This window comes from Mus pahari, chromosome 2, assembly GCF_900095145.1.
Source record: "Mus pahari chromosome 2, PAHARI_EIJ_v1.1, whole genome shotgun sequence".
NCBI lineage: Eukaryota > Metazoa > Chordata > Mammalia > Rodentia > Muridae > Mus > Mus pahari.
Genome location: NC_034591.1, coordinates 129,577,982 through 129,602,659, shown reverse-complemented (window position 1 = coordinate 129,602,659; position 24,678 = coordinate 129,577,982). Strand labels below are relative to the sequence as shown.

Here is a 24,678-nt window from a genome sequence, read left to right as displayed (position 1 = left end):
TTCTCTCTCTCTCTCTCTCTCTCTCTCTCTCTCTCTCTCACACACACACACACACACACACACACACACACACACACACACACACACCCCTCCTACCTACATTGTTGCCTGGGCTGAGGACCAAGTCTTCCCAGGTTACAAATAAAAAGTCACCTCTTATCCTTAAGAAAGCAAAGCCTATACTAGGTTTCTAGAGAGTCTCTTCCTCCAGCAATAGGTCCACCTACATCTCCAGACATCAGCAAGGGGCCAAAGTGTTCCACCTCATTTAATCCTCACCTTGTTCACAAGTTACTCTGTGTTATTGGATCATCATCTTCTCAAACCGTTTAGGGTTTTTTTTCCCCTATTTTCTTGGACTTTCACAAGACACAGTCTGCAGAAGAAAGTGTGCTGATCAACACAGAAGCCCCTGTGTCCCCTCTGTATGGGACCCAGGCCTCCTCCAACCGTGTGCTCTGAGAGAGCTCCCCACAACTCTTATAGCTGGCATGTTCTGGGTACAGGATCCTGCTGAGAACCTGCAGTCTTTTGTAGTCATGGGGGAAAAAAAAGTAGTGAGCCAGAGTCTGGGGAACTAGCACTTCCTTAAAAGGCTCTACTCCCTAGAGCAGACTCCAACCAGGCCCTTTTTATGGGATGGTGGGCCACAGTCTAAAGTTTAAATTTTCCCTAACATCCCCACTGCTGTGTGAACTTGGATAAATTTCTTCAGTTCCATGGGGCTCATTCTTTTTGTCAGTAAAATGTGTGTGTGTGTATTTAAATGAGATATTGCTTACTTTTTATTTCATTTATCTATTCATGGTTACTGGATGAACAGTGGGGTAACATTTTAGCCAAGGCAACACAAGAAATACACTGCAGGTAATCCTTGAAACTTAGCTCCTAGCAGATGATATTGTATGAAGTGTGTGCACACATGCATTTGGGGGGGGGTGCACATGCACATACGTGTGCATATCTAGGTTACTGGGGATGGATCCCGGCATGTGAGGTAATCTCTGTGCTGCTTACCTGCATGCATGGCAGTCATATGTAATGCTATATGTACAGAGACGTCTTAGCATGTCATCTGACGTATGGTACTTGTTTAAGAAATGGAGGAGAGAGGTGGGGGGAGGGGTATGGGAAACTTTCGGGATAGCATTTGAAATGTAAATAAAGAAAATAATAATAAAAAAAAAGAAATGGAGGAGAAAGGCCTTGTGCGGTGGTGCCAACATGTCACTCTAGCACTTGGGAGGTAAAAGCAGGAGAATCTAGAGGTCAAGGTCAAGGTCAAGGTCACCTTTGACTACATAGCAGGTCTGAGGCTGTTCTGTCTCAGGAAAAAAAAAAAAAGAGGGAGATGGGATTATTGTTTATATTCATGGACTGAGTTGGCTTCCTCCTCACCTGGTCCCAAGGTGACTGAGACCACATGAGCTAGGGATGGGGCCGTTACGGGGCCACCTCTGCATTGGAGCTCCAGGCACACATTGCTTCTGGCACCCAGATCTTCTCTTGGGGGCATCATGTCTATACCGTACAATGCTCCATAGGATACCTATTGGTCCCAATGTATATAAGCCATAGTACACTCCAATCCCTGTAAGCCAAGTGTCTCCTGGAGGATGGCATAGGATACTTCAGCCAGGACACAAGACATACGCCCCACCCCATTAGCTCTGCCAGCATTTGCCTGAAAGGTCCATCCTGCCCAGCCCAGAGGAGAGAACCTCCCCCCACCCACAAGGAAGGAGAGGGAAGGACATCATCCCCGCTGGACTTCTCTACCCTCTTGCTCTCTGTGTCCCTTGACAAACTCCCTTCCCTCTCTGGAGTTTCCCACTGAGAAAATGAAACAGGAACCTGATACCAGCAACCCTAAAATGTGGGGAAGAAGCCTGTGAAGAGAAAGGTCAGGCAGGTGGAGGGTGGCGGGATACTGGCGCCTTTTGTCTTCCTTTTATCTTCCTTTTGTCTTCCTGTTCCTCACTGCCCAGTCAGGATGGCTAGCTGCCTATGCCTGATGGGAGGGGCTTATCCCTGTGCCATGCTCAAGTGAGCTCAGCTGGGGCCCTTTGTCACCCAACGCTTGCTGGGGCCTCCGCTGCTGGTATCAGGTATCCTGGCAGATTGGATTCTCTTCCTGGCAGCCCACAGCCACAGCAGTCCTGCATGGGTGGCCTGTACGGCAGAGAAGGACTCCCTCCTCCTTGCTTCCAGAGGGACTTGTGGGCTGCTGTCTGCTGTCCTTGGTGCTGACCAGTGGGGGCTCCAGGTGAGGGCTCCATGGAGCCCAGCTCTTGTAGGGAGGAACCAAAGCTCTGAACTCAACGACAGCCTCATGAATACATGTGGTGACTCCTCTGACACCAGTCTGGGTTCCTGGAGGACTGTGGTGGGGGCTGTAGGTACAGATGGGGCCTGTGAGAGGGAGTGTTGTAGGGGAGGCATCAGGGGACCTATGGGGAGAGGAGTTGTGCCCTAGACTGTGTGGACAAATTGCATGTGTAAATACATAGGGCCAGTCAGAGAAAGGGAAATGGGGTCTTCTGTGTGTCTGTGAGGGGACATTCAGTTACATGCCTAGAGATGGGACAGTGTATGACAGTACACATGGAAGGTGTCTCCATCCGGGTGGCATGAAATGCAGCCCTGTGCTGGTATGTCTGTGACCGTGGAATAGGCACAAAGAGAGCAGTTGGTGTGTTGCATAGCTAGGGTATGTTTGGCAAGAGGGCATTTGCACCCCAGAGTATGTGTGGGGACTCAGTGTGTCATGTGGATATACCCTACAACTTAAATAGTGTGGTAGCCAATGGACTGGCAGTATGCTAGTGAGTTGAGAGAGTGGGATCCAGATGTGTGTGTGTGTGTGTGTGTGTGTGTGTGTGTGTGTGTGTGTGTGGTGGGTCAACACCTGTTTCTTAACTTTCCTAAGCATCTGTCCCATGGTCTCTGAATGCCTCACCCCCATTGCTTACTCTGTGATTATATCCACAGGAGCTGTCCCGACCATGTAGATGCCAGCCCCAGGGATCACCATGGGCCCCACTGAATGGAGACTCCTGGGTCAGCATTCCTGAGCCTCTTCGGCCCCTGGACTTCACCCCACTCCTGGAGACACTCCTCAGAGCTCTCCAGTGCTGTCGCCAGCCCACCTCAGCCATCACCTCCTCCTGGGACTCGAAGTTGGCCGCCTCGTGCTACTATCCTCTGGTGAAGGTGTACTGAGGACAGCCACACACAGCCATCACCCAGAGGACCCTCTTCCAGTGCTGACCCTCAGGCCCAGCCTGAGCAGACACGTCAGCAAACATGGGTGATATGACCAACAGCGACTTTTACTCCAAAAACCAAAGAAATGAGTCGAGCCATGGGGGCGAGTTCGGGTGCACCATGGAGGAGCTGCGCTCCCTCATGGAGCTGCGGGGCACGGAGGCTGTGGTCAAGATCAAGGAGACGTATGGGGACACTGAAGCCATCTGCCGGCGCCTCAAAACCTCGCCTGTTGAAGGTAGGTGTGGAGGCTTATGCACGGGCTACTGTGGAGTTGGATCCAGGGTCTGTGTCCATGAAGTCTAATAGTGGGGCCGTCTCCAAGGTAGACAGAGACACAAATGCCTTTAGGTTGTAGCTGTATCCTAGCAAGGGGGGTGAATCTCATTCCACGTCTGATTCATGCCACTCGTGGAGAAAATGGCAGTAAGACAATTGGGAGAGGGCCATACTCTGGGAAGAAGGTGACAAATCAGCCTGAAGGGGTGGTCACTGCCACCTCTGTGAGAACCAAGAGGCATCTGGCTTTGAGGTGGGGCAGTTGAGTGAGACTGAAGGGACTCAAAAAGGAGCTATGTCCTGCCCGCCTGTGTCCAGACACAGCATGGGTTCCACGCTGTGATTGTAGCTCAGAGTCCAACCTCCAGCCCACATCTCTCCACCATGCCCATGCCTCTAAAGCGGCCTCCTCATGGCTGGCTTGGGCACAGACCCACAGCACTGCAGACGGGCAGCCAATTGCAGTTATCACAACATGCCTCACAACATGCCCCACCTCCAGGTGGCAGGGGCAGTTGTGTGTCACAAATCCAGGCTTTTGATAAAGAGCACAGGGACAGGGGAATGGGCTGGGGAGCCAGCTATAGGTTAAGATGGATAAGATGGTGGATGTCCTTGTAGGTTCTTTCCTGGAGAGGGGGAGCGGGGCTGTCTTACAACTTCGCAAAGTGAATAGGCCCAGGGGATTCCAATGAGAAGCAATCTGCTGCTGCTGCTGCTGTTGCTGCTGCTGTTGCTGCTGCTGCTGCTGCCGCCACCACCGCCGCCGCCTTTCCAGTGGCAACCAGTGTTGGGGCATTTTCCAAGAGGCAGAGTAGAGCCCTGCTAGGGCTCCATTTCTTCTAGTTACCCACCGTGGCCATGTGGGAAACTTTCCCTACACAAAGCCAGAGGCACAGGCAGGTGGCTCTATCCTGACCCCTTCCAGGCCTGTGACCTAGAGCAATGGCTGCCCTGAGCCTGGGCCTCTTCCTCTGGAATATGAAGCCAGTGCTTCCCGTGTAAGAGCTTTATGTAGAGTTGGATGTGCAGCAGGCACTCGGGAAGTGGCTAGTGTGCTTTTTCTAACTGGATAGCAATTACTCGCTCATGTAAAGATTGCAGTCTGGGATATGGGTGGCAACTAGGTTTGGAGAAAGCTCTCCCCCAAGTCCTTGTGTTCACAACTGGGCACTACCAGACACCATCCCTGGGGCATCGGTGCTGAGGCTGCTTTGTGGGGGCTCATGGGGACCTTAAGGCCCAGCCTGGGAGGTTAATGGTCACATATTAGTACCCTGCTGTTCCTGAGTGTCTACTGGGCATCTGTGCTCTTTCCTCTCGGGCCAGAAGGTGAAGCCGAGGAAGCCTGCCTCTTTAGTCTGCCTGCTCTCACTGATACCTTGCCCACTGGCTGAGCCAGAAGTCTGGAAGCATGATTTGGTGGGGAGAGGAGGCATAGAAGAAATATCTATTCTGACTCTAAGATTGAAAACAGCCACATGGGGCCTTAAGAAGGTGGCGACTCTGGTTGGGGATCCCACATACCCCCCCCCAGTCCATTTCTGGCATAAGGGATCATGTTCACCTGCCATCCGGCTTCTAACTGGCCTGCCAGGAGGCACAAATGCCTGAGTATCCTTCGCCTTTGAATGGAAGACCAGCATGTTGCTTTAAGTGTCTCTGGGCCCTAGTTCTAGGGAGGCTGTGACCATCTCCCCAGGCAAAGAACTGACTATTAAAAACAAGTATAGCTTGTTGCTTTGGGGTCTTTAACATGTGTACCCCACATCAACCACCCCACTTCTGCTGCCAAGCTTTGTAGACTCCAGAGTGTGGGGCCATGCGTGAGTCAACTCTTAGCACTAAACAGAACTATTTGCAGATGCTCACCTTCTCTGTACTGCTGGAGTGGGGCAGCGGAGCAAGTGTGAACCTGAGGATAAGAACTTGATCTTTCCACATGCACGCAGCACCCAGCCTGGTGCCTGCCACCAATGAAGGCTGAATAGCGGTCCAGTAGCACCGAGAGATGTGTCCGATGAGTCCCCCAGCTCACAGGGGGACCTAGGGTTAGCTGAGCATCCACACAGCACATAGATGAGAGTGGGTGCAGGGATAGAGGATGCTCCCAGGGAGTGGTGAGGCAGGTGGACTGGAAAGGAAGAATCTGGAAAGCTTCCTCGTGGGGGAGATGTTTGGTCTTGGCTATGGGAGAGACAGGAACATGTGTATCGCGACACAGAATGCTGCTTCTCGCAGAAGTCCAGATCCAGGACATAATGAGACATTAGGCACTAGGTGTAAATGAGAGACTGGCTGTTTTCCCCTCTCTGTCTGTTGCTCGGTCAGTCACACGCTTCGGGGCCTTTGGCCTCTCTAGACTTTGGTCTGCTTCTCCAAACCTAAGGTTTCTAAGAAGAAAGAGCTCTGAGAAGGGAATACCACCATTGACTAAACCAATCCTAAGGTGTTGGTCTCTAGAAAGTTCTTTCAGGGTATCAGGAGAGATGGGAATAAGGGGAGGGGCAGAGGGGCGGAGACCGCTACAGATCTCCAGATGTGGAGGACCTGGGTTCAAATCCCAGCTCTGCCACTCTCCAGCTGTGGGTCTTTAGATGTGTTTGTTACTCAACCTCTCTGTGCCCATTTCCTTATCTCCATGGAGCTAATGATAGCAGTGGCCTTCTAGGCTTATGGTGAGGGTAATATGAAACAGTCCCCAAGTCAGAAGGACGTCACCACTTTGCCATGGATACAGTTGGTTTTGCATACTGAATGACACAAATCAAATGCCCAGTGTCTGAATATCTAGCAGTGATGACTTTTGTTGTTCTTGCCGTTATGGTAGAAGCAATCACATTCTCCCAATAAGGTGATCTATGAGTGTTTGGATCCATAGCTGGCGTTCTGAGTGTCCTCCCCCATACATGTGTTCCTGAAAGCAGTTAGACCATTCTGCAGATATGTGGAGGCCACCACTAACTACTACTTAGATAGGAACAATATGAGACACCCAGGGGCATCCCCTGGTAGACCAGGCATAAGCATGGCTGGGCTCCCATAATTCTTTTCTCCCTGCTGTCTCAGGTTCAGCATCTGGACTGAGTTTGACCATATGATTTAAAGATGTGGTTAGCCCAGAGAGCCCTAGCCTCTGAGTCAGAAGCCACATGGTCTGGGCTGTGCCTGCTCCATATGGAGACTCCACGATGGCTGTTCTGACATGCTCGACCATTCACATGCTGGAGAGATCAGGGAGTTGGTGTGGGAAACTGCTCCAGCCCTGTACATAGCAGTTGCCACCTTATCTAGCTAGGGATAGATGGGGTCTGAGGCTTTCAGCAGTGTGACTCACATGCAGCCCTGCTTTCTGCACCAGAGGGTGTGGGCTCAGCTCCTGTGGTCAGCAGTACTGGGTTGTCTACACAGAAGCCTGACTTTAGAGACACCCCCTGAGACCACTGCACCCTCTGCACTTGGTTGCTTTCTATGTCCCCTGCTGGACAATGCCCTTCCCTGCTTGCCTGCTCATCCTTCTCCCTCTACACTCTTCCCGACTGGGATGGTAGAGTTTCAATCCTCATGGCTTTCTCTTCAAGGGACACTAAGAGAGTTCAGTAAAACTTCTGGGGCCCCTTTTCCCTATCTTTGAAAAACAGCAGCACCTGGTGGCCATTTGATTCCGTGAGCCATTGAGGCAATGCTGAGGTAATGCAGGTCACCTTAGCTATCACCACACAGAGTGCTTTTGAAGGTGGTACACATTGATTGGCCCTGGCACCGTGAAGGACTTAGGGAAGCAGATAAAATGATCCCCAATGAAGATTGCATGTGTTCTCTGAGGAGGCACAAAGTGGGGAGCCAGTGTTGGAGGCCCAGGCTTAGAGCAGAAGCTTGCATTGTTTCCTGGGGTGTCCCCTTATCTGGCATGATGCCCAAGGCATTAAGCAGTAGCAACAGAAGGAGGGGTGAGGGAGAGGCAGGCATGCCCTGGTGTCCCTCCATGCTGGAGATGGATCTGGGGCCTGGGGAAAGGACATGGAACACTTTGTGTCACCCATGAGGCAGGTAGCTTTGGTTCTCCGTGCCCAACATGGCCCTGAGCCACAGGATGCTCTGTGGCCTCACCCTCCCTTGGCCCCACAGGAAGGGTGCCTGGAACAGGTCCCTGTCCGGTGTTTATCACTGAGTGTTTCATGGTGGGGAGAACAAGGGAGACAAAGGGGCCAGGACAGCACTGGGAACTTGACACCATGCCTGTATTGTAAAGGGGAGCCTGTGGTTAATTTTAGATGACTCCCAAGCCAGCCTCCACCATGGGGCAAGGGGCAAGGAATGGGGAAGAGTTCACAGGAGCTGGGGTATGCCTGGTGATAGGAAATTGTTCTGGTGTTTTAGAACCACAACCGTCCATGAATCAGCCATAGCATGGGGACCCAGAAAGGGTGGGATAGTAAGTGGTGCCATCTGTCTTTCTATCCTCATGTCCTCTGTCTCCCGTGGGACATGGGGTCCCTAAGGGGTCAGCTGGGAAACCAAGGCACCTGGTGATGTAGCAGTGTCCCAGGCATAGTGAGACAGGGGCTTGTGGAATGTGGATTCCACATGGGGATATTTCCAGACTGGAGCCACAAGGCCTGCCTGTTCCCCGGAGATCTTTCTAGAAGGGTTGTTGCTCCTTTGGAGGGCTCTTAACTGTATGGAATGGAGGGCAGAAGAGGAGGACCCACATGGCTATTCCTAAGTCTGAGAAATGTAGCCACCTTCTCACATAAATGTGGGGCAAGAAGAAGACTGGAGGAAGACAGTCCCCACCTCAGCCCTCCTGCTAGGGGGGCTTGAGAGCTTAGCGGATTTGGTTTTCTTCTGTGAAATGCTGTTTAGGTCCCCTTCGCTCTGCCTCTGGGAGACAGTGACTCAAAGCATCTTCAGAATTTTTCTTTAAAAACTATCTTTTGGGACTTGGGCGTATGGCTCAGTTAACAGTGTACTCACCTGACGTGCACAAGGCCTGAGTTCTGGAGCCAGTACCACATAAACCAGGCACTGTGGTGCACACCTTTCATCCTGTACTCAGTAGGTGGAACCAGGAGAATTAGAAGTTCAAAGTCATCCTTAGCTACATAGGGAGTTCAAGGCTAGCCTGGGCTACATGAGACAATGTCTCAATGAAAAAGAAATCTAATCTCCCTTAAGGATTTACCGGGCTGCTGTTGACGGGTCACAGTCTCATGCAGGCTTCTGCCACAGAAGGGCTTTCATGTCTGCACACAGACAGGTCATCCCCAAGGCATGGCTGGCTCCAGTGCCACCCAGGGGTGACTGGGCATCCCCCCTGCTCTGCTTAACGTCTGCTGCCCTTGCCTTGGCTTATCTCACAGGCAGGCACTGGGTGCCCTGGTGGACTCAGGCCAAAGCCCTCCACACCAGTCTCCCCAGAAGCAAAAGGCATCACTTTCCCCATAACTCACCCCTTTAAATTCCCAGAAGAGATTCTCATTGGGCCACCTGTAGTCATGTGACCACTCTCAAACCAGGCAGGTCTGTCTCTCCAAGACCAATAGAGGTTGAGAGGACTAGAGACAACCACAGGGGCTTCTGGGCCGGACGTTCACATGACCGTGGCCTGCATAGGAAGAAGAGATGGAGGAAGCAGCTACGGGACATGGAGGATCCCATACATGCCAACTACAGTCAGCAGCCCAACTCAGTTCCTAATAATCATGTCCAGAGAACCAAGGAAACACTATGGTGCAAGCCTGTGACCTGTGTCACAGCAATGAGGAGGTTGGCTGGGGTCACAGCCAAGTCTTGGTTCCTCTTCCTGTCCAGCTGTGGGTCATTGGATCAGTAATTTACTCCTCTGGGCCTCAGTTTCCTCATCTGTAACATGAGACCACGTGGCTTTTGTGGCATTGCTGTGAGAAATGAAGAAATCACACAGCGTGATTTTAAGCCCAGCCCATGGTGGCAGCGACCTCAGTATCAGCCATTGTCACTCTTCTCTGGTTATCTCCATGTGACTTTGGGGGACATGTTGGGCTTAATTTGTGGTGAGAGCTCATCACCCCATCCTGGTAGATGAGTGAGCTTGCAAAGCAAACAGGAGTAGGTTTTTTGTTTTGGGTTTTTTTTTAAGCCTGATATTTGCTTTGAGTGCATACACACCCTCCCTGAGACACCCCCACCCCCACCCCCACCATGGAGAAAAGTCCTTTAAAAGTGGGCTGATCCAGGATGCCTGAGTCAGTGGGGCAGCCCTTCAGAGCAGCACCCACACAGCATATGAATCATCCATAGAATAAAGCCAGGACCCATTAGTGCGTGTTGAGGAGTGTCCTGGGCACACAGCTCTGCAGGCCAGCCAGTGGGTACAAAGGAAAGCAGAAAGCAGTTCAAAAAAGGGCCACCCTGCAGCTGACCAGAAAGCTTCTGGGTGATCTCTGCAGGATAAGGAGGCCCTGATGACCATCCAGCAATGCTCTGCCCAACCACGGCTGCCATCACTCACTGTGGGCCGCCATCACTCACTAAGGGCTGCTGTCACTCACTGTGGGCTGCCATTACTCATTGTGGGCCACTGTCACTCACTGTGGGCCACCATCACTCACTGTGGGCTGCTGTCACTCACTGCGGGCTGCCATCACTCACTGTGGGCCACCATCACTCATTGTGAGCCATCATCACTCACTAAGGGCTGATGTCACTCACTATAGGCTGCCATCACTCACTGTGGGCTGCTGTCACTCACTATAGGCTGCCATCACTCACTGTGGGCTGCTGTCACTCACTATAGGCTGCCATCACTCACTGTGGGCCACCATCACTCATTGTGAGCCACCATCACTCACTAAGGGCTGCTGTCACTCACTGTGGGCTGCCGAAGTATCCAGGTCCAGTGCTTTCAGCACAGGCTCCCGGTAGGCTCAACAGAAAATGGAAGTGTGGAGAGGAAAGGTCACCTGATTCTCAGAACAAAGCTACCATTGTTTTACAGAACAGATGTGCACTAAACAGTAAGCACCTACTGTGTGCTAAGAAGAAGAAGGAAAAGGAGGAGGAAGAGGAGGAGAAGGAGGAAGAGGAGGAAGAGGAGGAGGAAGAGGAGAAAGAGGAGGAGGAGGAAGAGGAGGAGGAGGAAGAGGAGGAGGAGGAGGAGAACATTGGCTTTGAGTCCTGACACTCATGGAGGCCCTTGAGCCAGTCTCTTCCTCTTTGAGCCTTATTATATATGTTGCATATCTACTATGTACAGGTTTGGACCACACCTTCTCTTCTGTAAAGAGATGACATAGCAGAGATGTAAAGAGATGGTTCCCTGGGGAACAACGTTTGTGTCACATGACTGCCCCTGTAATGCTGAGGACCAAGCAGCCTTCACAGACACTCACTTCTGCTCCAAGGTCAGGGTAACGGGCTAGAGACTAGTGTAAGAGTTTGTAAGCAACCTGGAAGCCACGGGCAGCCAGGCCTTCAGTCCAGCCGGTGGGGAGGATGCAGGAGAGACAGAATCTTTTCCAGACATCCTCTCTCCTAAACTCCTAAAGATCCCAAAGGGAGTCGCAAGTGGTTCAAAAGCTATGCTTGTCCCATTACTCTCTGGCCTAGAAGCAGTTCTATTTACAGCAGGGAACTGACCCCAGCTGTGATACCATGAACTAGTTAGAGCATGCTTACCCGCAGTGTGCCAACCTTCATGGCTTTGTGCCCCATTGTCTTCCCATCATCCTTGGGAACTGGAGACTGTTTTCATCCCTGCTGCCACAGGAGGAAACTGAGGCTCAGGGCCCCTCATTAACACAAATCTTCCCGTGCTACCTGGCTGTGAATGTAACAGACAGGAATGACTGCAGTGAGAGGGAATGTGCTGGAAGCCAGAGAAGCACTGATCCTGCCTAGGGAGGCTCAAAGTTGGGAGAGGCATCTTCTGAGCCAGGCTCAAAGGACAGGGAGGCATTGAATGTCCAGCCATAGGATGAAAGTATGATTTCAGTGCAAACAGCAAGAATGAAGACCCTGGGGTGAGGACCAGGGTGTGAGGCATGAACAGTTCCTAAGTCACCTTTTCAGCAGTAGGGGTCTCCAGCCACAGGTTGTAGGTGTTTTTGTACAGTCTGGATTTAACTGATGTGATTGTGAATCTAAATTGTCACACTGATAAAGACCAGAAGCACCAAGGAGATAGACTTCTGGGCTAACTGATGTGGGGAAACCTGCCCACTGTGGGTGGCACCATTCCCTGAGCTGGGATCCTGGACTGTATAAAAAGGAGAAAGTAAGCTGAGCATAGGCTTTCACTGTTCTCTGCTTCTTGACTGTGAGCTAATGAGATCAGTTTTTCAAATTGTGACTCCCCTTTCCCTCCATGATGGCCTCCATCCTCCTCAAACTATAAGCCAAACCAAAGCCTTTCCCTTAAATTGCTTGTGTCAGGGTATTTTATCACAGCACAGAAAAAAGCAACTGATGAAGTGGGCTTGTTTGTGCTGTGTGATGAAATCATCACCTGGCGTGAGACTACTTAGCCCTGTCTGTGTGAGTATGAAGAGGACCTCAGTCTCCCTGAGGGTGGAGTCCTGGACAAACCTGTCTCCAGGGCTGGCTGAGACAAAGAAGTGAGAATTCAGGGAACTGGTTCTCCAAGCAGGTTCTCTGTCGCCCCAGGGTTCCACCCAGAACGCAAGAGTATACCAAGTGGCTGGGATGCTGGGCTTCTGTCTCCACTGTAAACCCAAGGATGTGAGAATCCTTATCTATCTCATGTGGTGGTATCTGTTGAGTGATATCATATAACGTGTATCTCCAATAGTTCTGCAGGTTAAAGGTCAGGGTCAGAGAGCCATGTCTGTGAGGTCCAGTGTTCCAGGGAAGATGGCAGAATGGATAAGAGTCAGAGAAAGGGACAGAGAGATGAGGAAAGAGACTCAGCTTGTCCCTTCCTCACAGCTCTCTCCTACACTGACTACCCATACCCATGGTTACTGTCCCACTGCGGCTGACAACAACCACTGCAATGCCATTGATCTATCCATGAGGGCAGTGCTCATGTGATATCATCATACCTAAAGGTCACTGCCATGTGGGATAGTGGTTCTCCAACACAGGACAATTTGAGAATTCAAACCAGAACTCTACCCTGGCCAGCTGGACTTTGTAGTGAGCCAGCATACAGGTGCCCCTGGGCAAGAGTTCCTTGGTTCCTCAAAGTCCAAAGGCTTGAGCCCCATTTTCAGTTCTTTCTCCTTGCTGGGTCTCAGTTTCCCCATCTGTCAAATGGGCTAAAGGAAAAGAAAAATTGCTTAGTGTTTGGACCAGCTTGACTATTAGTGGGGCTTCAGTTCTAAGACCAGCCTGGGTCCCATGGGGCCAGGTGTGGCTCAGGACAGCCGAAACTGCCTCTCTTTACAGGCGCCTGTCACCTGAGAAGCCTAGGCAAGACAAATGAGTTACCCGCACAGGTCCCTCATCTCTCGGTGGTTACCTTACTCCACCTAGTGCAGTTCTGGCCCATGCCGTGGTTTCAGACAGTTATTTATAGCCCATGGAAATGAGCACCCAGGCCTGTGTCTCCCCGGTACCCAGATGACAGCTTTAGCTTCTGCTTCAAAGAAAGCCCCCCATAAACAAATCCCAGCAGTCTGTCTACCCAGGTAGCCTTGTAAGGCGGGTGGGTAGATCTGTCCCCTCTGTGAGACAGCTTCGGACAAATACTCATAGGGTTCAGAGGCAAGAGCTGGCATTTCTGGCTAGAGAATCCAGGAGGCCTTCGTGGAAGAGGCAGCATCTGAACAAACCCAAAATTGTAGTAGGAAAGGGGGCATGGATAGAGGCACAGAGATGAGGAAGAGAGGACTATGGAATGGGCTGGGCTGGGGCTTAGGGTCAGGACTGGAGGGAGAAGTTGGAGTCATTCCGAGTAAACAAGCAAGAGAGGGAGGTGTTTCATGTGGCTTTCCAAGAGCCTGAGAAACCTGTCTTGTGGAATCCTCACAATAACCCATGCAGCTAAGTGCAAGCGTCCTATTCTCACAAACAGGGAAAACACGGCACAAGGAAGTTAATTCACCTTCCGAGTCACACAGATGATAGTGCACAGAGAGGCAAGGAAGTTAATTCACCTTCCCAGGGCACACAGATAGTGCACTGAGAGGCTGCAAACTCCAGAGCCCAGGCTAAAAATCAGTCAGGAGAGGGGCAAGATGGCTCAGAAGGCAAAGGGGCTTGCTGCCAAGCTTGATGACCTGAGTTCAATCCCCAGGACCCAAATGGGAGGAGGGAGAACTGACTGCCACAAGGTGTCCTCTGATCTCCATACACATGCAGCGGCACACGTGTATTCACATACGTGCATACGTGCGCACATACACACAGAAAGTAAAACACACCGTAAACATTTTATCAGCATACAGAGAAATGTGGCTGTTGAAACAGACAGCTTAGGCTGAAAAGAGACAGAGGGATTGTGGAGCTCACTGGGCATGTGGAAGAAATCCAAATGACACCAAGGCGTCCTCTGGGGTCTCAGTTCTTCCCTGTGTGACACTAAGAACAGGGGATGGCAGGTGATCCTTAAATGTCAACATGAGGGCATCAGTGAAGTCCCTTTCTGCTTCTCCATGTAGCAGAAACATTCTGGAACATTCTAGAAAACAATAGTTACAGAGAACATAAAACAAGATGAGCCTTGTAAAGTAGCATTCTAAAAGAGGGGAGAAGTCAGGGGCTGGGGAGATGGCTCAGTCGGTAAAGTCCTTGGCACACAAACATGAGGACCTGAATTTGGATCCCTGGCACACATATGCAAAAGTGGGCATGAGCAAGACAACTTGCTGCAGCACCAGAGAAGCAGAGACAGGGGGATTCCCTGGGGCTTGCTGGCTAGCCAGCTCAGCTGAACCAGTGAAAGACTGGCCTCAAATATAAAGTGGAGAGGAAGACACACATCAACCTCTGCCTTTCTCTCTCTCTCTCTCTCTCTCTCTCTCTCTCTCTCTCTCTCTCTCTCACTCACACACACACACACACACACACACACACATACACTCTCTCGCGCTTGCACGCTTATGGGCACACACACAGAGGAAAAGGTAGGGCTTGCCTTGTGAATTCCAGCAAAGGCAAAGACTCCATGCAAACAGATGCAGAAGGAAAGCGCTGAAAGAATCATCTAGAATGTGCCTGTACTGGACAGCTGGAATGCTCTTTCTTCTCTTGGCCTTGTCATTCCAAGAGCCCTGTTAGCTATAGTTGCAGGTTGTGAGCCACAGAAGGGACCTAATTGCATAAAATGGCAGGGCAGAGTAGCCATGGGGTCCCAGGAAAAGAACTAACCCGGAACCCTAGCCAACCGAGATGTGTGTTGTTCCGTGGCAGGTCCGAGAGAGCAAGTGTCTTTTGGAGAGCTCTGGAGTGGGTGTAGGGACAGTAAACCCCACCAATCACTGAGGATCCCGAGCGGAGCTCTTGTGGAAAGCGTGTAGCACCCAGCTCTCCACAGCAGTGTGCACCGCTTCCCATGGTATAAATACTGTCGTCACAGGACAGTAGTGAACACGGGGTTGGGAAGGGATGAGCAACTTTGTGACCACGCCACACAGACTCCCCCAGGAGAGAGACCTAGGGAGGCATGCACAAAGAAGTAGTAAATGGTGACTTAGAGGTTTCAATGTCTTCTTTCATTAATTAATTCATTTATTTATTTACATTGGGATCACAGCTTTCCCTCCCTCTTCTCCTCTCAGACCCTCCCTCTTGCCTCCCCTCTCCCATCTCTCCCTCCCTCTCTCAGAGAAGGGGCGGCCTTCTAGGGGTCTCAGGCATACCAAGTTGCAGTAGGACTAGGAACATCCATCTATTGAGGGTAGACAAAGGCAACCGAACTACGGAAAAGGATCTAAGGCAGCCAGCAGAGTCAGAGACAGTCCCGGTTCCAGTAGTTAGGGGACCCATATGAAGACCATATCTGTTACATATGTGTAGGGGCCTGGGTCCATTCCATGCATGCTCTCTGGGTGGTGGTTCAGTCTCCATAAGCCCTTCTGGGCTCAGGTTTGTTGTCTCTGTAGGTCTTCTTGTGATATCCGTGACCTCTCTGGATGCTTCGATCCTTCTTCCCTGTCACCTTCCACGAGATTCCCTGAGCCCCCTGTAATGGTTGGCTCTGGGTTTCTACAGCTGTTTCCATCAGCTGCTGGGTGGAGCCTCTCAGAGGACAGTTATGCTAGGTTCCTGTCTACAAGCATAGCAGAGTATCATGTAGTGTCAAGCAGATGGCTCTCTCTCTAGTGGGATGGATCTCAGATTGGGCCAATCACTGGTTGGCTGTTCCCCCAATCTCTGCTCCATCTTTATGGCTGCACATCTTGTAGGTAGGACAAGTTTTGGATTAAAGGTTTCGTGGGTAGGTTGGTATCTCCCTCCACTGGAAATCTTGCTTGGTTACAGAAGGTGGCCATTTCAAGTTGCGTTATTCTGTGTTGCTAGGAATCGTAGCTAGATCACCCTCTTAGGTTCCTGGGAATTTCTCTTGTCTTAGGTTTCTAGCTCATCCCAGAGATGCCACCCCCAACCCTCTGCCTCCAATTTCAATTATTTTTCCCAGTTCTCACTCCCTCCATCCTTTCCCAATCGTCCCTGTTATTCTTACCCTAAACCCTCCCCCACCCAACCCCCTCCCTCCCTCCCTCCACCCCAGTATCTAATCTATTTCCCCTTTTCAGTGAGATTCAACCATCCCCCCTTAAGCTCTCCTTGTTACTTAGCTTCTTTGGATCTGTGGTCTGTAACATATAAATTATCCTGTATTTTATGCACTTACCATGTGTGCCTTTCTGGATCTGAGACAGACCCAGGTCCTCTGGAAGGGCAGCCTGTGCTCTTGACCATTGAACTACTCTCTCCCACGTCTCAGTCACCTTTTGAAGGGCGATTTATAGAATTATGAACTTCTATTACATAATTCTAACAACAGGCTTAACAAGCAGGCATGCCCCTTCCCCAGCCAGGGAAGAACACCTCCTCCGGAAGGTGATTGGCTGTGTTTGCTCACACCCCCAGGCCAGGAAGATGGTATTTCTTGATTGACCGCTCTCAAAACTCTTCCCTGTGAGGAAGTCCATATGTCCTGCAGGAAAGAGCTTTGTACCCAGCACGGGCTCTGTCTGTCTCCTCTTCATTTCTTTAAGACGTATTTCTTTAAGATACATTTTTCTTGCTTTCTGTTTTTTGCCTTTCACCTTTACTTCCATTTCCTTCTCCCCTCCCCCCACCCCCTTCATTCCCTTCTCTTTCTTATCTTTTCCCCTTCCTTTCCCTCCCCTCCCCTTTCTGTCCCTCCTCTCTCCTTCTTTTCTTCCTAACTCACAATCACACACAGTTCCAGGGTATTTTAGAGGATCCAGGTATAACCCAAGAAGGACCAGTGGAAGGAGCGGAGAGGTGCAGAGACCCTGAGTGGCCATCATCTTCTCCAGCAGCAGAAATAACTGAACTAAGCAGCCCCATCAATACCATCCCTGCCTGCATGGCTTCTCCTGGAGATCCCCTAGAGAATAGACACCCAAAGGTGACAAGCATCCTGGAGCAGACCCCACGAGGATAGGTGAGGTGAAGGGGATACCGGAGGCTTTTTGGTGGCTGGAAGCTGTAAGAGTTGGTTCTCCAGACCTTGGACCTCTCTCACACACGAGCAGGTGATCATACCACGATCCATTGATCTACCAGGGTCGGGAGTCTACCTGCAAACTTCTGCTGTCCCTTACTTGAGACCATGTGGTGGACAGAAAGCCGTCAGGGGACCTAGGTAGGAAGGGAACCTATATGGAAAGGGAATCACTGCCCCCGCTTCCAGGAACAACAAAATAGACACTGGCCTCTTCACCAGCAGCTCACACATGTAGGAGGGAGACACCACCGCTCACCCCCTTTGGTGGAGGAAGAAACTGAGGCACAGAGAGATTGACTGACTTGTCCAGATCACATGATTGTGGGAAGAAAACCTAGGCCTGGATAAATGAGAACACATGGTCTTGACCATCTGTCATGAGAGGTGAAGGGCATCCACAGGACTCTTCCCACCGTGGAGGCACAGAGTCCGGCTCAGTAACCTGATGCCTTTCACTTTCTCCTAAACACACTTAGGGCCAGATGGGAGCAGGTAGGCGGGGCTGGCAGATATGTGACCTGTCAATGAGACTGAGGTATCATTTGCCCTGCACACCCAGTGTGCTAGATGTCTGTGGATGCTAAAGGTGCGTGTGGCTGTGTTTAGGGTCCCGTGTCTACTTCTTGGGTTTGTCACTGTGTGGGCTCAATAATCTTCCTAGCCTTTGTACACCACAGAGTTCAGGAGAATAAGCTTGCTGTGGCCCACCACCCCATTAGAGGGCCTCTGAGCTGGCAGAGGTGTACCCCAGCTGCCCCCTTGTTAGTCTTGGGACACAAAGGGAGGCTGGGCAATATCTAGGCTTGGCTGTGGTAGGAGGCAGAAGGCTTCCTCTTAAACAGAGGGGCAGGACTCCAATGACCCAGAGGACTAAGCAAGGGAATGGGCTTGGGTGGTGTAGGACCAGACTGCAAATCTGTCTCTCTCGTGTTCCTACTTTGGGGCTGATGTTTGATCCTGAACTTGGAGCTCCTCTGCTGTTCCACATCCACTCAGGCTTGTCCAAAGCATGCTAACAAACACATTGGCAGCACCCAGGCTTCAGGTCACTAATGAAGAACATGCAGCTGTGTAGGGCCTGATAGAGGCCTCACGTGGGTGGGGCAGGACAGCTTGGAGAAGGCAGGACAAGCCCTTTACTGCAGTGGCTGCTGTCTGTGTGGCCAGCATCTTTCCCATGAGAGACCAAGTTGCTGTGTGCCACGGTCACACCCTAACAAGTGGCAGAAGCCAGATATAAGCCTAAGCCTGCTGGCTCCAGCTCTGTTCCCTCAGCCCTCAGGTTGGTCCCAGCTCTCCAGTTTACACAGCCCTTCCAGACCGCTGGGAAAACATGCCGCCTCAGTCCTGAACTTTCAACTTTGTCCCTGAACATGACAGGCGTGGTGACCCTCTGTTAACACCCTTTCAAGTCGTGATGGTTTAATAATGCAATGACTGTCTGAGAAAGAATTACCTCTAGTAGATGTGGGACCAATCGGCATGAGGTTTAAGGGCACTGGCCTGGCTCCTTTGTGGAAATAAACAAACTCAAGACATAAGCATGGGCTCTGAGGCCCGTGGACACCTCTTGTACTCTAGATTATTTGGAAACTGGCTTTGACACCAGAGGCCATCCCCTAGCCGAGTGTGTGCATATCTACCGATAAGGTGTAGCCTTCTGAAACCTCTTTTAAAGCTCATCCATGCATTTCTTGAGCACCTACTGTGTGCTGAACAGAGCTCCAGGCACAGCAGTTCGTGCAATCATCAGCGTGCCTGTATTCATGGGACTTGCATGTGCACATGGGTGGCAGGAAAAGGCCAAGGAACAGAGCAGTGTGGGAGCTTGCCTGGGGTCCTGGAAGCTCTAGTGGCTGTGTGCAGAAAGCTACTCTGAGAAGCAGCACAGGGAGGTGTCTGAGCACAGGGTAGAGAGGCAGTAGGGGCTGGAGGATGGACAGGAGAGGATGGGCAAAGGCTGAGGTAGGGTCGATCTAGGGCATGGCACTGGAGGGCAGTGGGCAGGGAGTGGAGGCCATGCAGGGATTAGAGGCTGTCCTCTAAGGTGTGGGTCATTTCTGGGGGTGGATGGGAAGTGCAGCATGCTTGTTTTGGCCAAAAGCCTGCAAAGTGGGTTCTAAACTCAGTCTGTCTGTCAGTCTGTCAGTCTCACTCTGAGCTGAGGCCTAAGGGGAGACGTTGCTTGCCCAGTGAGATGTGCCATGGCCAGTATTTTAACACAGACCTGGGCTAAGCCCCTCACCCTGCCTACTCACTGTTGTCTGCTCACCTTGAGGATGTCACTGGCTCCAGGCTTCTGCCATCACGCTCTATACCTGACTGTCCCGGCACTCTGTTCTGTCATTTTGTTTCATGGCTGGGCCCCAGGCTGAACATAACTTGGTGGAATGTGATTTGAAGGTTCAGTTTGGAACATCATGTCTCCCATACAATTGCAAGTAGCTACATTCTTGGTTGCTAGGCAGCCAGGTGCAACCCAGTGCAGGGGTTTGGGGAGGGGTGAATGACTCAGGCTAAGCATCCACCCTTCTTTGCCAGTGCGCCTCAAGATACAACCCCTCCCAGACAAGTGAGGAAAACCCTGGGGGAAAAAGGATGCAAGCAGAAAAGGCTAACAGTTCAAATCAAACAGAACAGCTTCTGCCCACAGAGGAAAACTGAGCCAAGGGTCTCCTTTAGAAATAATAATAATAGGAAATAATAGGAAAAGCTCTTTATGGTCAACACCGTGGACCACATTTTTGACCAGGTACCAAATGCTGTTCCAGGCAGGTTCACATATGTGACCTGTGCATCTTTGCCCCACGGTATCCCTGCAAGCATGGTACTGTTCAAACCCCCGCTTTATACATGGGAAGAACAAGGCACCACGGAGGTTAACGCGTCCAGCCTGTGCACAGCAGGGTGAGGCACTGTAGCCCCAAGCCCAGCATCAGGACCAGCAAATGCAGTGCAGGACTAGAGGATGGGCTGAGGACCAGAAAAATAAAAACCCCAGGGGATTCTCTTAAAGACCAGAGCCATATCAATTGGTTTACACTTTATTAGTAAAGAGCTGAGGCACGTTCCTCTGCAGTTGAATCAGGGACTCTGTCCTTTAGAGGCATGGGGTACTACTATTTACCAAAAGTCGCTCTGTGTCAAGCACTGGGTGCCCCACACTGCTGCACAGCCCTCTCATCACCCTCTGGAGACTGCAGAATCCCTGTCACTGGATAGCCTGAGAGACCCAGAGAAGGTTAATGACTGTCCCTCACACCACACAGCTGCAAAGCGGAAAGGCCAGTTACTGGGTGCCATGACATGTCACTCAATGGCCTCAGGACAAAAAGAAGATGTTGTGTTTTACCTGGGCCTGACCCACCCATCGCTCCCATAAGATTTTCACCCAGCGTGTGGTCACAGCGTTGTTTTACCAGGCTTCCAAGTGAGTGCAGGAAACCAAGGGAGATGGCCCCCAGTGCCTCTGCTCACTGTCATGTGATGAGACCCCTATAGCTAAGAGCACAGTCACAACTTGGTAAGTGAGCGAGTGAAGAGGTTGTCACAGGGGAGACATTACCCTGCAAGACATTCTACATACTCTTTGGTGGTGCCCCTGCCTCAGCTATGGAAGTCAGTATTTACACACCAGGAAATCAATGCCCACACTAATGTAAGTTGTTGAAGACCGTGCAATTTGAAGATGGCAGAGCCGGGGTTCTAATTTGAGCCCCACCTCCCGCCACCAGAGCCTGTTGTAGCCATGGTGAAAGGGGGCTTGCAGGGTTCAAAGAGGTCGCCTCTCAAAGCAGCAACATTGGCAATCTGAGGATGTGGCTCAGTCGGTAAGGTACATGCCTAGAGTGTGCACAAGGCTCTGAGGTCAATCTTCACAAACAAATAAACAAGGTGTGGGTGTGCACACGTGTGATCCCAGCACTTGAGAGATGGAAGCAGGAGGACCAGAAATTCAAGGTCATCCTCAGCTACTTATCAAGTTCAAAGCTAGCCTGGGCTGCAGAAGGGCTGTCTGAAGAAAAACAATATGAAACAACAAAGGTGGTGGTATTTGAGCAACCCAGGCTGCCCTCCAGGCACATTAGTGATTTGCCTTCCTGACTCTTGTCTATCTCTATCTCTCTGGCGGTGCTATTTAGGTCACACTGTCCTTGAACTCACTGTGTAGCCCAGGCTAGCCCAAAAATTACTTGGCAGTCCTCCTGCCTCAGTGTACCGAGTGCTGGGATGTGCGGGGGGGGGGGGTGAGTCACCACGCCCATCTGCTTTCCCCTTTCTTCCGGGCCTCAGTGTCTTCACTCAGAACGTGGAAAACCCCCATTCTTTCGAGACTTCCCTCATGACGTTTTATCCAGCCAGAAAGGCCTAAATTCATGTTCATGGATTGGTGCCAGGGATTAGAGCCTGGACTTTAAACCCAAAGGAGGGTGTCTTTATAGCTCCGTGCCTCAGTTTCTCCATCTTTAAAACAGTTCACAAAAACGAGGTCACAGGCAAGCCATGAGCCATGGAGGGTAAACGGTGGGGATGCTATGATCATTGTCACAGTGTAGGCCAGCCATGGGTCAGATCTGACTCCTCTACCTGCCTGACCCACAAGTCCTCATGAGGACTGTGGACCTAGGAGCCCACCCCCACCCCCACCCCAGGAGACTAGGGACAGATGCAGCTTCTACAGCACACTCCACAGGGACTCACTCTCAGCTAGCCACACTCAGTTGCCTTCAAAACTTGCTCCCTGCATCTCCCAGTCATCCCCCTAGGGCCCCCAGAATTCTTACATTGTGAAAGAGCATCCATTGCTACAGCATGCCTCCTGACCTGGTCCTTACGCTACTATCTGTAAGAACAAGAAGAACCCGGTGTCCTGGAATTCTCCCAGGAGCGGCATCAGGATGAAGAGGTCATAAGGCTTCCTGGTCAAGGCTCGGGTGTCCAGTGCGCATGTGCACAGCAAGCCTGCCCCTGGTCTTCACAACCCTGGGGGTGTGCCTGGAGCTTCTCCTACCCTGCTTGTCAGTGAGCACACAAAGCCACTGAGAGCAAGCTCTTGCACAGAGGGAATGACCAGAGGAGACCCTAAGTGTACCCCCCAAAACTTCAATCCATTTCACAAAGATATCCATCTTGGAGAAAAGGACATTCTGCAATTAAGTATTGCCCCCTTCCCTCGGGTCTTCCTAGATATGTGTGTTTAGGAAAGGCCATGTGCTTACTAAGCATCTACTATAGTTCAGAACAAAACAGGCCACTCTGTCCATGTGCTCGTGAAGGTGACAGTTGACAAGGGAGCCAGGTGTAAGAAAGGCTCTTGGATTGTTAACTATGAGAATGGAAGAGATTCTTGGGGCAACAAGAGCATTGGAAATGGAATCCACTGTCACCAAGAAAGGCTCGGCCAAAGAGGAGGGCATTCCCAGCTAGGGAGCACCACATGCTAAGGTCCCGAGGACTGCACTATACCGAAGCCTCAGGAAAGAGGCAGGCAAGCATCACTGGAGCATAATGGTGGGGATGGGGCAGTGAGATGCCAGAGGACAGCAGGGACCAGGGGTTGGGTCGTGGAAAGGATTGTGACTTTTAACTGTATGTGATAGGAACCACCAGTGTGTAACAGATAAGGATTTAACACAAACACAGTGCACACCTTACATACACTCTGAAAACGCAGACCAAGGATGGGAGCAGAGACCAGTTACAGAGACCAAGGGGCAGCAATGATGGTGACCTGACCATGGGAGTCAGGCAGGAATCATCTGGCCAGAGATACTTTTTCCTTTGGATAGAGTTTTGCTAGGTGTATGCAGTGGGGTTAAGAGGATGAGGATAGTCTGGCATAGCCTGGCATAATGGTGGCGCACACCTTTAATCCCGGCACTCGGGAGGCAGAAGCAAGCAGATCTTTTGAGAGTTCAAGGTCAGCCTGGTCTACATAGTGAGACCCTGTTCCCTTGTCCCCCCCCCCCCAAAAAAAAAAACAAGGTAGGGATGGACCTGAAAGAGAGCTATAGACAAGACACAAGAGGGGAAGGGGAGATGATAGGGGTCATCTGCTGAGTACCTACTGTGTGCCATCTGTTGAGTACCTACTGTGTCCCTGGCTTGCCATACCTTGTTTGCATCTTCATGCCCAGGCTATGACCTAGGCACCGTCCTAGCCATGCCATGACAGAGCTGAAATAATCCAATCAGGAACACACAGCTCACAAATAAGGCTGAAGGTCTCCAGGTCCATCTCATCTAAAAGTTGTATAGGGAAAAAAAACCCTTCATTTTCATAATTAAACCTTAAACTATTCAGATGAAACATATTCTCCTGTTTAAAATTCACATATTCCAGTCAAGAGCAGATCACCACAGCCAGTCCCACTGCCTCTTCCAAGTCAACGCCTCCTTTGTGAGTTTAGGTTAGGTCCTTGCGTATCTCACCACATACTTGCAGGTGTGTGCATCCAGTGGGATGTGGCATTTTCTGGTTTACACGGATGGCGTCGAATGGCACATAGTGTTCTAATGCTTGTCTGCCTCATCAGGTTTCCTCAGAGAAACTCCTGTGCGAGGGAACATAAACCGAGCTCATTTTTAAAGAACTGCCATGTAGTATATTATCGGCTAGATGCACTACAGTGTTTTTAGCCCACTCACTTTCCAAAGACAGAAACTCGGTTTTCTATAAATGTAGCTTTTTAAAGGGCTTGTATGGTTTTTTTTTTCCCCTCAAAATATAAGGCTTTTATTTATGCTAATGGAAGAACCCACATCACACTGACAGCACAAATATTTAGCAACATCAAGCCTGGTGACTACATTTTCCAAATCCCCTCAGGTGCCTTGGAGCTAGCTCTCATCCACAGCCAAGGCTCTGTGTAGAACACAAGGCTGGCTCCGGAGCTGCCAGAGAGTGGCAGAGTCCTTGCCTTTGACTTAGGCACTGGGTTCTGATGCAGAAAGCTACCAGGCATGGAAAGAGCAGTCCCAGAGCCTCCATGATCTGGGCTTTAGCTCTGCAGTCCCGGAGCCTCCATGATCTGGCCTTTAGCTCTGCAGTCCCGGAGCCTCCATGATCTGGCCTTTAGCTCTGTGTCACGGACGGACAGCAGAAGGTAGGCTGCTCTGCTGCACTCTCCACACTGGTGGCTAGCATGAGAGCTCAAAGGAAGGAAAGAGTATCCTGCCTGGGGTTCCACATACCCATCGTGTACCTAAGACATACCATAATCACCCTCTTTTATCTTCAACAAGTAGAGTCAGGTTGTCCCTGGGCGCCACTTTTGGAGAATGGAATCTCAAGAGACAGGCACCCGCCTGCCTACTGTCCAATGTGCAGTGCGACCCCTCCTGGAGCAATGGGAAAGTGCTGTTTGCAGTGTTTTGAAGCCTACCACCTGTGGAGGAAGAAGGCCTGCTGTAAGAGAGGCTGAAAACAGCTTCCGGGCCTCTATTATTTTTTTTCTAAGGGGAGAGGACAAGCCACCAGGAGACAG

At 50.9% G+C, this 24,678-nt stretch overlaps 1 protein-coding gene across 9 annotated transcripts in view; it reads left to right on the top strand.

The window, feature by feature from the left end:
* The window catches only part of Atp2b2 (ATPase plasma membrane Ca2+ transporting 2), a 293,782-nt gene that overhangs the window by 189,353 nt on the left and 79,751 nt on the right, over positions 1–24,678 (top strand). For all 9 annotated transcript variants that reach the window (XM_029535211.1, XM_029535206.1, XM_029535205.1 and 6 more), the window contains one exon: positions 2,992–3,505. In XM_029535211.1, the coding sequence (XP_029391071.1) occupies positions 3,307–3,505 (199 nt within the window). In that variant the 5' untranslated portion in view covers positions 2,992–3,306. The remainder of the gene's footprint in view (positions 1–2,991; positions 3,506–24,678) is intronic.